We start from the raw sequence: 11,218 nt of genomic DNA, 5'->3' as shown, positions 1-11,218 counted from the left end.
CACACAACTTGAAGCAGCGAAGAGCTGAGCCTTGTAGGTTCCGTGAACCGGAAGTCTGTAGCAGACGACGCACCGTTTTGCTATCCACCTGTGATGCTGAGGTTAGTCACGTCGCAAGGCGTGTGACGCGAGGAAGATGGAGACAGTGCGGAACACAAAAGGAAGTTATATTCATCGAGAGACACACATTACAAACACAGTAACTATACGTCGTGCACGCGGTTCGCAAACAAAACAAAAAAGGAGCAGGCAGTCTCACAAGTCTGTGCCGCAGCCCGGTGCCTTGAAGTGGAACTCGTTGCGTGCTCGTGGTGCAGTCGTCGCTTGGGTACACGAGTCAGCGTCCCGCTGCAGAAGGCATCACCAGGACTAGGCGTGGCCGCACACCGTCATCGACGTCGGCTCGCTGGACATGGTCAGCAGCTCCGGGGTCTCGAGGACGCTCGCCATGCCTGAGATGTCCGCAGGAGGCCTCACCCAGAACTCGTGCCGGGTCACGCCGACACGCCGTGCCCCGAGGACGTCAGCGGCTCGAAGACAGGAACCCGGCCTTCTGAACCTCGCGCGTAGTTGCGGGTTCGCCCTGGGCTCTCTCGCTTCGTCTTGTCGGCTCGCCGTTCCAACAGCTCCGTTCTGCGCGAGCGCCTTCTCTTCTTTTCTTTCGATGCGCGAGCTTCAATGTCCCTTCATTTTTGTCATCTTTTAGGCAATGCAGCGCTGTCGTCTGCTACACTCGCACTCTTTCAAGTTGCTTCATCACATCACCCCCCACTTAAGAAAGTTCTTCCGGTAGAAGAACTTGAAGGCATTGGGGACACGTTGGTTCGCAGACGGAAACACGCACGTACGCACCACTGCACAGCACAGCAGTTCCGAGCCCCGCACACTCGGCACATTTGTTCACAAAAGTACACAACAGAAGAAAAAAAAACTAGAAACAAGTCACAAAACTAAACCGTCATGATACATGTACAGTATTGCACTGCAAGGTTGACACCACATGACATTAATACCACTAAGCACCGAGTCTTTATGTAGACGTTGCTCACGGAGTTGGTAAACGGCTGATATAATCTGCGCCTACATTTTCGCTGCCTTTTATGTACTCGACCGAAAAGTCGTACTCCATAAGTATGAGGCTCCACCGTAACACGCGGCTGTTTACATGCTTGGCCGACTTGATGTACACAAGCGGTTTGTGGTCACTCTGTAGAATGAACGTGCGGCCGAATAAGTAGATATGAAATTTTCGGACCGCCCACGTAAGAGCCAGAGCCTCTCGCTCCACTGTAGAGTAAGCAGCTTCGCGTGGTTGCAGTCTGCGGCTTGCGTATGACACTGGGTGCAGTATTCCTTCATGACGCTGCATGAGTATGGCACCTACACTTCTCGATGATGCATCGGTGCGGAGTACAAAAGGTTTTGAAAAATCAGGTGCTTTCAGAATAGGCGGCGTAGATAGCAAAATCTTGAGTCCATCAAATGATTTCTGTTCTCGTTCTCCCCAAAGAACTTTGTTAGGGGCCCTCTTCTTTGTCAATTCGGTCAGTGGGAAGGAGACTTCAGAGTAGTTGTGCACGAAATCTCTGTAATAACCTGTAAGACCCAAGAACGAGCGTACTTTTTTTTTAGTTTGTGGGCGCTTCGCAGCCTGTATTTTGTCGAGTGTTTCGACCTGTGGTCGAATGACGCCTTGCCCAACGAGATGACCGAGAAATTTGACTGACTCCTGGCCAATCTCACTCTTTGTTGGCCGAATGGTCAAACCAGCCTCCCTTACTCGCTTGAGAAACGACTCAAGTATAGCCACATGTTCAGCCCAGGATTCAGTAGCAATGAGCACATCGTCAAAGTAGTAATAAACGTGTGGTATGTCTGCTACCACTTTCCTCATAAGGCGGTTAAACACAGCCGGGGCGGTTTTGATACCAAACGGCATGAATCTAAACTGATACAGCCCTGATGCTGTAGCGAAAGCTGTCATTGGTTTGGAGTCTTGATCCATGGGAACCTGCCAGTAGCCCTTAGCGAAGTCAAACTTTGAGAAGTATTTCGCCTGTCCAAGTTGACCAAAGATGATGTCCACACGGGGTATAGGCTCGTTATCATTGACTACCATTGACTCGTTATCATTTCGGCAGCGGCGGCGGCACCCTGCGAGCACTGCTAACCTCGGAACTGATTTTACGTTGTCGCAGGAACCTACGCTATAGCGGTGCCTGCCCTGCGGGCCCGTGGAGGGACCGCCATCGTACTCAGCTGCTAAAAAGGATCGTCTGTGCGCGCATTTGACAGCTCCGTTGACTTCGTCCAGCCTGATTTACATCGCTGTGCGCTTCGGTACCACTGCGCAGGCGCCACTCTGACGAAACGAAGGAAGATAAAAAGCGTCTTTCCTGCGGTGGTGTCATTTCGGCAGCGGCGGCGGCACCCTGCGAGCACTGCTAACCTCGGAACTGATTTTACGTTGTCGCAGGAACCTACGCTATAGCGGTGCCTGCCCTGCGGGCCCGTGGAGGGACCGCCATCGTACTCAGCTGCTAAAAAGGATCGTCTGTGCGCGCATTTGACAGCTCTGTTGACTTCGTCCAGCCTGATTTGCATCGCTGTGCGCTTCGGTACCACTGCGCAGGCGCCACTCTGACGAAACGAAGGAAGATAAAAAGCGTCTTTCCTGCGGTGGTGTCATTTCGGCAGCGGCGGCGGCACCCTGCGAGCACTGCTAACCTCGGAACTGATTTTACGTTGTCGCAGGTCAGTCATTAGAGTTCAACCACTTTTTGTTGTTTCCTGTATAGTGCCGCCGCTGCCGCAGGCCTCTTGTTTTTTGCAATGTCGACATTGTGTTCATCATGCCATCTGCCTATATCTGCTGAGTGTGTTTCTGTGGGGTGTAGCGAGTGCAGTGGCATGTATCATCTCGGAAAGTGTGCAGGAATTGCAGAAAAGTCTTTCAAGGCGAAAAATGCTGCCCAGAAGGAAGCATGGCGGTGTCCACCTTGCCGTAATGGGGGTTCAGCTTCAGCCCAGAATAACAGCCTAGAGGTATCAGATATGAAAGCTATTCTTGCTTCCATTAGTGAAAAACTTGCAAGTCTTCCGCTGTTGACAGAAAAGGTTGATGGGATGGAGCAGAGCCTGAGGTTCATGTCGAACAAGTTTGATGATTTTGAAAAAACAATCAGTCGCCAAGACAACGAACTTAAAGAACTACGAAAGCAGGTGGCGGAACTGGAGGAAAGAGAGGCTTCTCGCCAAACCACACACAGTGAGCTAGAGCGACAGATAAATGAATTGGAGTACAGAAACAGAAGGCTGAACTGGGAAATTCACGGAGTCCCTGCAGGGCCAAATGAGAATCTGATAGAATCGCTAAACACAGTCGCTGACAAGCTCAGAGTCCCTCACCTGGAGGCATCAGAGGTAGTGTCTGTCCACAGACTTCCAGCCAAACCGGAGAAAATACCAGGAATAATTGTTCGCTTTGCTCAACAGCAGACTAGAGATTCATGGTTAGCAAAGAAAAGAAACTTGAAGCAGTCTGACTCAGCTGTTTTTGTCCAAGAAAATCTGACTCGGCACTGCAGGGAACTGCTCAAGGAATCGAAGAACGTAGCTAGGGATAAGAGCTACGAATATGTTTGGTACAGTCACGGTAAAGTTCTTGTGCGGAAGACGACGGGGGCACGTGCGGTTCAAATTCGGAGCTATGATGACCTTCATCGACTTTAGATTACCTAATCCCGGTTGTGCTACTTTGTAAAAATAATCAGCATGAGTTCTCACCGCTATTACCTACCAAATGACCTGAATGATGTTGTATGTCAGCTACCTCGTAATTCATGTACATGTGTGCACTTAAATGCTAGGTCGATAAGAAATAAGGTATCGTGCCTGGAAGAGTTTTTCACCGAGTTTTCATTCAAATACTCGGCCATAATGCTCACTGAAACGTGGAGCAGTAATGAAATGGATATATTTAAGCTCTCTGGTTACAGGACATTTTATTTAAACCGCCAGAGTGGTCGTGGTGGGGGCGTTGCTCTGTTAATATCTGATACCATTCAATGTGAATTGTTGGATTGCTTTACTCGGACTACCCCTGATTATGAAGTGCTTTGTGTTCGTGCCAACAACACCGTGTTTTCAGTTTGCTATCGACCACCACATGGTGATAATGCCGCGTTTCTCGGTTTTTATGATCAATTCCTGGCATATATGACGGAAAATAAGCATATACTTATTGCTGGAGGAGATTTCAACATTGACGTTGGATCTACCAGCTCTATTTCTCGTGACCTTAATGCTGTCATTACGTCTAATGGCTTCATGAACACAATTACAGTACCCACCAGAGTGACCCTTGAATGCGAGTCAGTTCTTGATCTTTTTATCACAAATTTGCTCGAGATAAATATTAGGTCGGGTGTTCTGTCGTATTGTATCAGTGACAATCTTCCGATATTTTTATGTGCAGCGCTAATGACACAATATACAACAAAGCCCCGGACTATCATGTTTCAATCAATTACGGAAGAGGCGCTAGGTGCATTTCGTGAAAGTCTATTGCAGATAGACTGGACCGATATAACAAAAATTGTAGATGCAGATGACGCTTACGATAAATTTCTCGCAATTTTCAAACGAACATATCATGTGCATTTTCCGCTAAAAGAACGCAGATTAAACCGTAAAATACGAAAACCTTGGATAACGCCTGAGTTGCGTGATCAAATGAAAAAAAGAGATAAACTTTACCAAACCTTTCTGCGAACACGTTTACCAGAGGACCTAGCGGCCTTCAAGAGCTATCGCAACAAACTTACAAAATGTTTACGGTCCGCGAGAACACACTATCAATCTACGTATCTTGACGTTCCTGGGAATCGTTCCGACGTTTTATGGGCTAGATTAAACACGCTCCTACATCGTGGTCACACTACCGCCCCTGTTTCCGAGCTGAAAGTAAACGGCAAAGATGTAGATGGGTCAGAATTGGCTGACGCATTTAATAATTTTTTCACTCATATGACTACAACCGGAAGTGCGGATGATGCTTGCGAGTACGTTAAAAATCGAAATATTCAGTCACTGTACTTGTCTCCTATCACCGCCCACGAAGTCTCGTCAACAATAAAAGGCATAAAAAATAGTACCAGTAGTGATGTTGATGGAATTAAAATACGCCCTGTTAAGGAAGTTTCTGATATTATCGCTCCTATTTTAGCACACATTTTTAATGTCTGTTTAACGAAGTCCGTTTTTCCTGTCAATATGCAAGTGGCAAAAGTGACTGTACTTTATAAAAAAGGCGATCGAAATGATTTAGGTAATTATAGACCGGTTTCGATTTTACCTGTGTTCTCAAAGGCCTTTGAAAAACTTCTACATACTCGAATTTCAAGTTTTATTGAAAAGCACAATTTACTTACGCCTGCTCAGTATGGATTTAGAAAAAATAAATCCGCTGAACTAGCGCTTCTGGAGCAAAAAGAGTACATACTTACAAAATTCGAAGAAAAGGCACTCGTTCTTGGCGTTTTTGTCGATTTTTCCAAGGCCTTTGATTTAGTAAATCATAAAATACTGCTAAATAAATTACATTGCTATGGTATTCGAGGCCAGGCCCTATCGCTTATGGACTCTTACCTATCAAGCAGACGACAAGTTGTATGCATAAACAACTCTTTCTCCAGTGTGCAACCTGTGCTATGTGGTGTGCCGCAAGGCAGTATATTGGGGCCACTATTATTTAACATATATCTTAATGATATCATAAATATTTCCAACGAGGCTAAATATATCATATATGCCGATGATACCAGTATATTCTTTTCAGGGCATGACATTAACGAGCTTATAAAAACTTGTAACAAAACAATGAAAACGCTAGAAAGATGGTCAGAAGCAACTGCTATGCGTATTAACGAAAACAAAACAAAAGCTGTTATATTTCGAGCGAAGAACAAAATAATCCCATCTCACCAAGATATAATACTGAGTACTCGCAAAATTGAGATTGTTGACAATTTTAAATGTCCTGGCACAATTTTTTTTGAGAACATGACCTGGGATTATCATGTGGGATATGTCTTGCAAAAATTAGCTCAGGTAACAGGTGTAATAGGTCGAATTCGGTATTTGCTTCCAAAAAAAATTAAGCTTTTGCTATATCATTCACTTTTTAACTCTCGTTTAAACTATTGTCAATTGGTGTGGGGTACAAGGACGGCTACTAATGTTGATAAAATATACATGCTTCAGAAAAAATGTATTAGGCATATATTCAATGCTCATTTTGTGGCATCCACTAGACCCTTATTTTGTAGCTCAGGAATAATTAAGGTGCACCAGCTATATAATTATGCATTAAGCCGAAAATTCAGATCAGAAACTATTAGGCACACAAAAAATCTACGCAGTCTAGCCAACCTGCGTGCAAGGAATCTAAACTACCCCACCCGTCATGGAGAGAAGTGGGAGGTTGATAAAACACGGTTAAACTCCGGCAAACAGCGTTTATCTTACACTCTTCCAGCTCTTCTGAATTATTGTGACCTAAAAGGTTTTGACTTATTCAACTGCTCATACCACGACATCCATGAATTATTTGCAATATAATACTTGATCTTTAAATCAATAGTACATTCAGTTACATATTTTTTCTCTCAGTCCCAAATCAAAAGTCTTAGATATATATTTGCTTTTTTCACTTGCATGTAGATACTTCTAGGGTTGTAATCTATATAATGTATAATGTTGTAATCTATATAATGTCTTTTTATGCAGTGTATATGTCTTATATTTTTGTTTCTGGATGACAATCGCATTATCATGTTTATCTTTTCTACACAGTGTAATAATTTCGTTTTTCAATCTGTGGTTCGTATATGTATTAAAATCACAACTGCAATGTGTACGCCCTGTTGTGGGGCACTGCCCGTGAGGTGCCATATCACCATATCGCCATGTTTACCACGGTGCTGCTACCGCTCCGACTTTTTACTTTATATTTATTTTCTGCTTTCTTTTTGTATGGGGCTGTGAACTAGTCAAGCTGTTTAACACAGCTTTTTTTCACAGTCCTTTCTTTCTGTACGACAGAATGAAAAATAAACTTTGACTTTGACTTTGACAATCTTGTTCAGTTGCCTGAAATCGATGCACAAGCGCATCGTTCCGTCCTTTTTCTTCACAACTACTACAGGTGACTGGTAAGCGGACTCTGATGGTTCTATGATGCCTTGTCGTAGCATGTCTCCTATTTCTTTCTGTACCGCTTCTTGGGTAGCAAATGGCATTGGGTACGGTCGCATGCTTACGGGTGTATCCGTGGTCACTCTTAGCTTACACTGTACGAGGTGCGTCTTGCCAGGAACATCCGTAAATACGTTGTCGTACCTGTTCAGTAGATCGGTGATTTGCACGTGCTGGGTAGGAGAAAGTGACTCCGATATGCTTACGTCGGCAGACGATTCCTTTCGTTGGAATGGTACGCATGGTAGCTCGTCGCTTTCGGTGTCATCCGCCTGGCAAACAGCTGATGCTTCATGTGGTGGTGCAGGCGGCCGTTCCTCATACTTTTTCAGTAAGTTTATGTGGAATAGCGTACTTCTGGAACCGAGGTCAATGACATAATCGACATCATTTCTCCTCTCAAGGACAGTAAAGGGCCCTTTCCACGTCAGAATCAATTTGTTGGTTTCCGATGGGAGAAGTAGTAAAACCTTGTCTCCAGGGGATAATTGACGTGGTCTGGCCTTTCGGTCATAATGCTTCTTCTGTACCATCTTCGCTTTCTGAAGCTCCTCCTTGGCTAAACGGCAGGTGTCTTCAAGACGATTCCGCACTTCAACTACGTACCCGTAGGATGTTTTTATATCATCATCAAGATGATCCGCGGCCCATAATTCCTTTAATATCGCCAGGGGACCTCTGACGTAACGGCCGTAGAGCAAGTCGAACGGGGAGAAGCCTAAGCTGGACTGGGGAACTTCGCGATAAGCGAAGAGTAAGGGCGCCAAGTATCGGTCCCATTTCTTCGGACTCTCCTGACACATTCTTCGTATCATCTGCTTCAGTGTACCGTTGAACCTCTCTACAAGGCCATTAGCCATGGGATGATATGGGGTTGTTGGCAGTTGTGTGAAAGAGAGAAGTCGGCTTAGCTCCTTCATTAGACGTGACAAGAATGATGTGCCTCTGTCACTGATTATCTCCCGTGGGACTCCTACACGAGAAAACATCTCCAGGAGCGCCTCAGCAACTCTCTCCGTCTCGATGCTCGGCAGTGCTACGGCATCGGGATAACGCGTTGCCATATCCACCATTGTGAGAACGTACTTGTTTCCGCTCTCTGACATCGGTGATAATGGTCCCACGATATCAATGGCTACTCTCTTAAATGGAGTGTCAATTATAGGAGTGTTGCCGAGTGGTACACGACCCACCAAGTGCTTAGGAATGGTTCTTTGACATATGTCACACGATTTAACAAATCGTGTGATGTCTGATTGAACCCCTGGCCAGTAGAACTCTTCGAGTACTCGGTCGGTGGTTCTTTTAATTCCCTGATGGCCCGAGAGGATGCCTTCGTGGGCCATTTTCATTACAAAATGTCGGAGGCACCTTGGTATCACAAGCTGATCTACCTGCCTCTTAGAGCGAAGCGTGTACTTGCGATGAAGGATTCCCTCCTTCATAAAGAACAGTATCTCAGCAAACTTTGTCTTGACCTCTTGGTTAACTGCTTCAAAGCATTTCCGCAGGCTGCTGTCTTCCTTTTGTTTGGTTCTCAAGTCCTGTGGGCTGATGTCCAAGGGGTTAATAACAGGTGTCGGTAGTAGAGGTGGCTTTCCTGTCTGTCGGTTTACCGCTGCAACTTTTGTCGTGACACCTGGTTTCCTTGCAGCCGATGTCGAAGTCTTCGCGTAGAAGGGCCCATGTGCAGAACTGGAATTTTCTGCGCCAGAATACTGTTCTGCAGCATTCCGGATGTAAATATGGCTCTTCCAGTCGTTATCAGGATTGTGGGCATCTCGAACGCCTTCCACATTTCCCAGGACAACATCGTATAAAGGACTATCCATACAGATGGCTCGAGTCTGGCCTGTGAAAAAAGGTGAAATAATCTCCACATGTGCTTCAGGCAGCTTCATCAACCGTCCGTCCAAGAGGTAGATCGAAGAAATCTTTCCTGTCAGCTTGCTATCTGCCACAAGAGATCTTTTGACAATGATTGAGTCGCATCCCGTGTCTCGCAGTACCTTAGCGGGATGTCCTTCGAGTACACCTTCGGCTGTGGGCATAGATTTTTCATTCAGCTTGGCCGGTTGCGTTCCCTTGCACTCCGAACTATCGGGAACACAAAGGGAAGCCCGTGACTCTGAATTAATGGCCTTGGTCCCATCTATTTGTTGTAAAGAGCACGAGGCCTTCTCAACGCTGTTGGCCTTTTTGGGACAGTCACCTGTCTTATGCCCGGTGCGGCGACACTTTCCACAGAAGGGTGGCTTTGCGCCGGGATCCTTTGTGTTGGTCCAGCAATCGGCAGCTCTGTGACCCTTTCTGTTACAAAGAAAGCACTGCGGTCTCTCTTTTTCGTCTTGCCGCTCAGACGTTCGCGTTTGACCTGGGGTCTTGCTCAGGTTATCGCCTTGACCTTTGCCAAGGTTAATCAACCCCTGTGCCTCCAGGTAGTGGTCTGCAGCCTCCGCAAGTTTATCAAGACCTTCACAGTTTCTTTCTTTAAGAAACACAGTGAGTTTCTCATGACATTGTGCGAGAAACTGTTCGGAGACGATTTTGTCTCGTAGAGCGTCGTAGGTCCGTTCTGTTTTGGCCATTTCTTGCCAATGGTCAAAATAACCTAATAAACGCCCGGCAAACTGCGTGCCCGTTTCAGAATTGTCCGGTTTCGCTGATCGAAATTTTGTTCGATAGCCTTCTTCGGTGAACCTAAAGCGTTGTAGTAGCGTTTTCCTCAACGTCGCGTAGTCCATGGCATGCTCGGGTGCCATCCTACCTACAACACTTAAGGCCTCTCCGGTCAAGCAAAGGCTTAGTGATAGGGCCCATTTGTCTTGTGGCCAGTCTTGGCTCGTAGCGACGCGCTCAAACCGCTGTATATATGCGTCCAGCTCATCGCGTTCAGCGTTAAAGGCGGGGATGAGCTTATGTGGACTTTGGTAGCTCTGCGTGGTGCCTACGGGTACAGCCTCGGGAAGCTGCCCAGTAGTTGTTCTACCTGCTGTCGCACCTAACTCATGCAACTTTAACTTCAGCTCTAGAACTTCCTTCTCTGCCTTTAATCTAGCGACTGCCTCCGCCTCGGCTTCTTTCGCGGCATTGCGTTCAGCTAGACGAGCGTCACGTGCCTCTTTTTCGCGTGCGCGTTCTTGGTCCATCCACTCTTTTAGTGCTGAGCCGCTCAACCCTAACTCCTTTCCGATTGCCGTCAGCTTATCTGCCTCCATCATCGACCGTCACACACACATATGCGATGTGATGCTCTTCTTAGATGGAACAAGAGCAGTCCTGTCTCGCGGACGCCAGATATGTGATGGTGAGGTTAGTCACGTCGCAAGGCGTGTGACGCGAGGAAGATGGAGACAGTGCGGAACACAAAAGTAAGTTATATTCATCGAGAGACACACATTACAAACACAGTAACTAGACGTCGTGCAGGCGGTTCGCAAACATAACAAAAAAGGAGCAGGCAGTCTCACAAGTCTGTGCCGCAGCCCGGTGCCTTGAAGTGGAACTCGTTGCGTGCTCGTGGTGCAGTCGTCGCTTGGGTACACGAGTCAGCGTCCCGCTGCAGAAGGCATCACCAGGACTAGGCGTGGCCGCACACCGTCATCGACGTCGGCTCGCTGGACATGGTCAGCAGCTCCGGGGTCTCGAGGACGCTCGCCATGCCTGAGATGTCCGCAGGAGGCCTCACCCAGAACTCGTGCCGGGTCACGCCGACACGCCGTGCCCCGAGGACGTCAGCGGCTCGAAGACAGGAACCCGGCCTTCCGAACCTCGCGCGTAGTTGCGGGTTCGCCCTGGGCTCTCTCGCTTCGTCTTGTCGGCTCGCCGTTCCAACAGCTCCGTTCTGCGCGAGCGCCTTCTCTTCTTTTCTTTCGATGCGTGAGCTTCAATGTCCCTTCATTTTTGTCATCTTTTAGGCAATGCAGCGCTGTCGTCTGCTACACTCGCACTCTTTCAAGTT

The 11,218-nt window shown here is 47.0% G+C and overlaps 1 protein-coding gene across 1 annotated transcript; it reads right to left on the bottom strand.

The window, feature by feature from the left end:
• Positions 1-1,078: 1,078 nt before the first annotated feature.
• Positions 1,079-10,634, bottom strand: LOC125756539 (uncharacterized). Its single transcript, XM_049411406.1, has 2 exons — positions 7,464-10,634; positions 1,079-1,338 (listed from the first exon to the last, which is right to left on the bottom strand). Exons 1-2 carry the CDS (start codon positions 10,476-10,478, stop codon positions 1,162-1,164), a joined length of 3,192 nt encoding a protein of 1,063 aa, XP_049267363.1. The 5' UTR covers positions 10,479-10,634; the 3' UTR covers positions 1,079-1,161.
• Positions 10,635-11,218: the final 584 nt, after the last annotated feature.

This window comes from Rhipicephalus sanguineus, unplaced genomic scaffold (assembly GCF_013339695.2).
Source record: "Rhipicephalus sanguineus isolate Rsan-2018 unplaced genomic scaffold, BIME_Rsan_1.4 Seq1182, whole genome shotgun sequence".
In the NCBI taxonomy this organism is placed as follows: domain Eukaryota; kingdom Metazoa; phylum Arthropoda; class Arachnida; order Ixodida; family Ixodidae; genus Rhipicephalus; species Rhipicephalus sanguineus.
This window is presented reverse-complemented; position numbering and strand designations above follow the sequence as displayed.

Bases quoted from the DNA above. Each gene is read 5' to 3' on its own strand.
- LOC125756539 (XM_049411406.1), bottom strand. From the start codon at position 10,478: ATGATGGAGGCAGATAAGCTGACGGCAATCGGAAAGGAGTTAGGGTTG. The intron at 1,339-7,463 runs GTAAGCATATCG...TACTGCACCCAG, and splicing joins GAAAGGAATCGTCTGCCGAC to TGTCATACGCAAGCCGCAGA.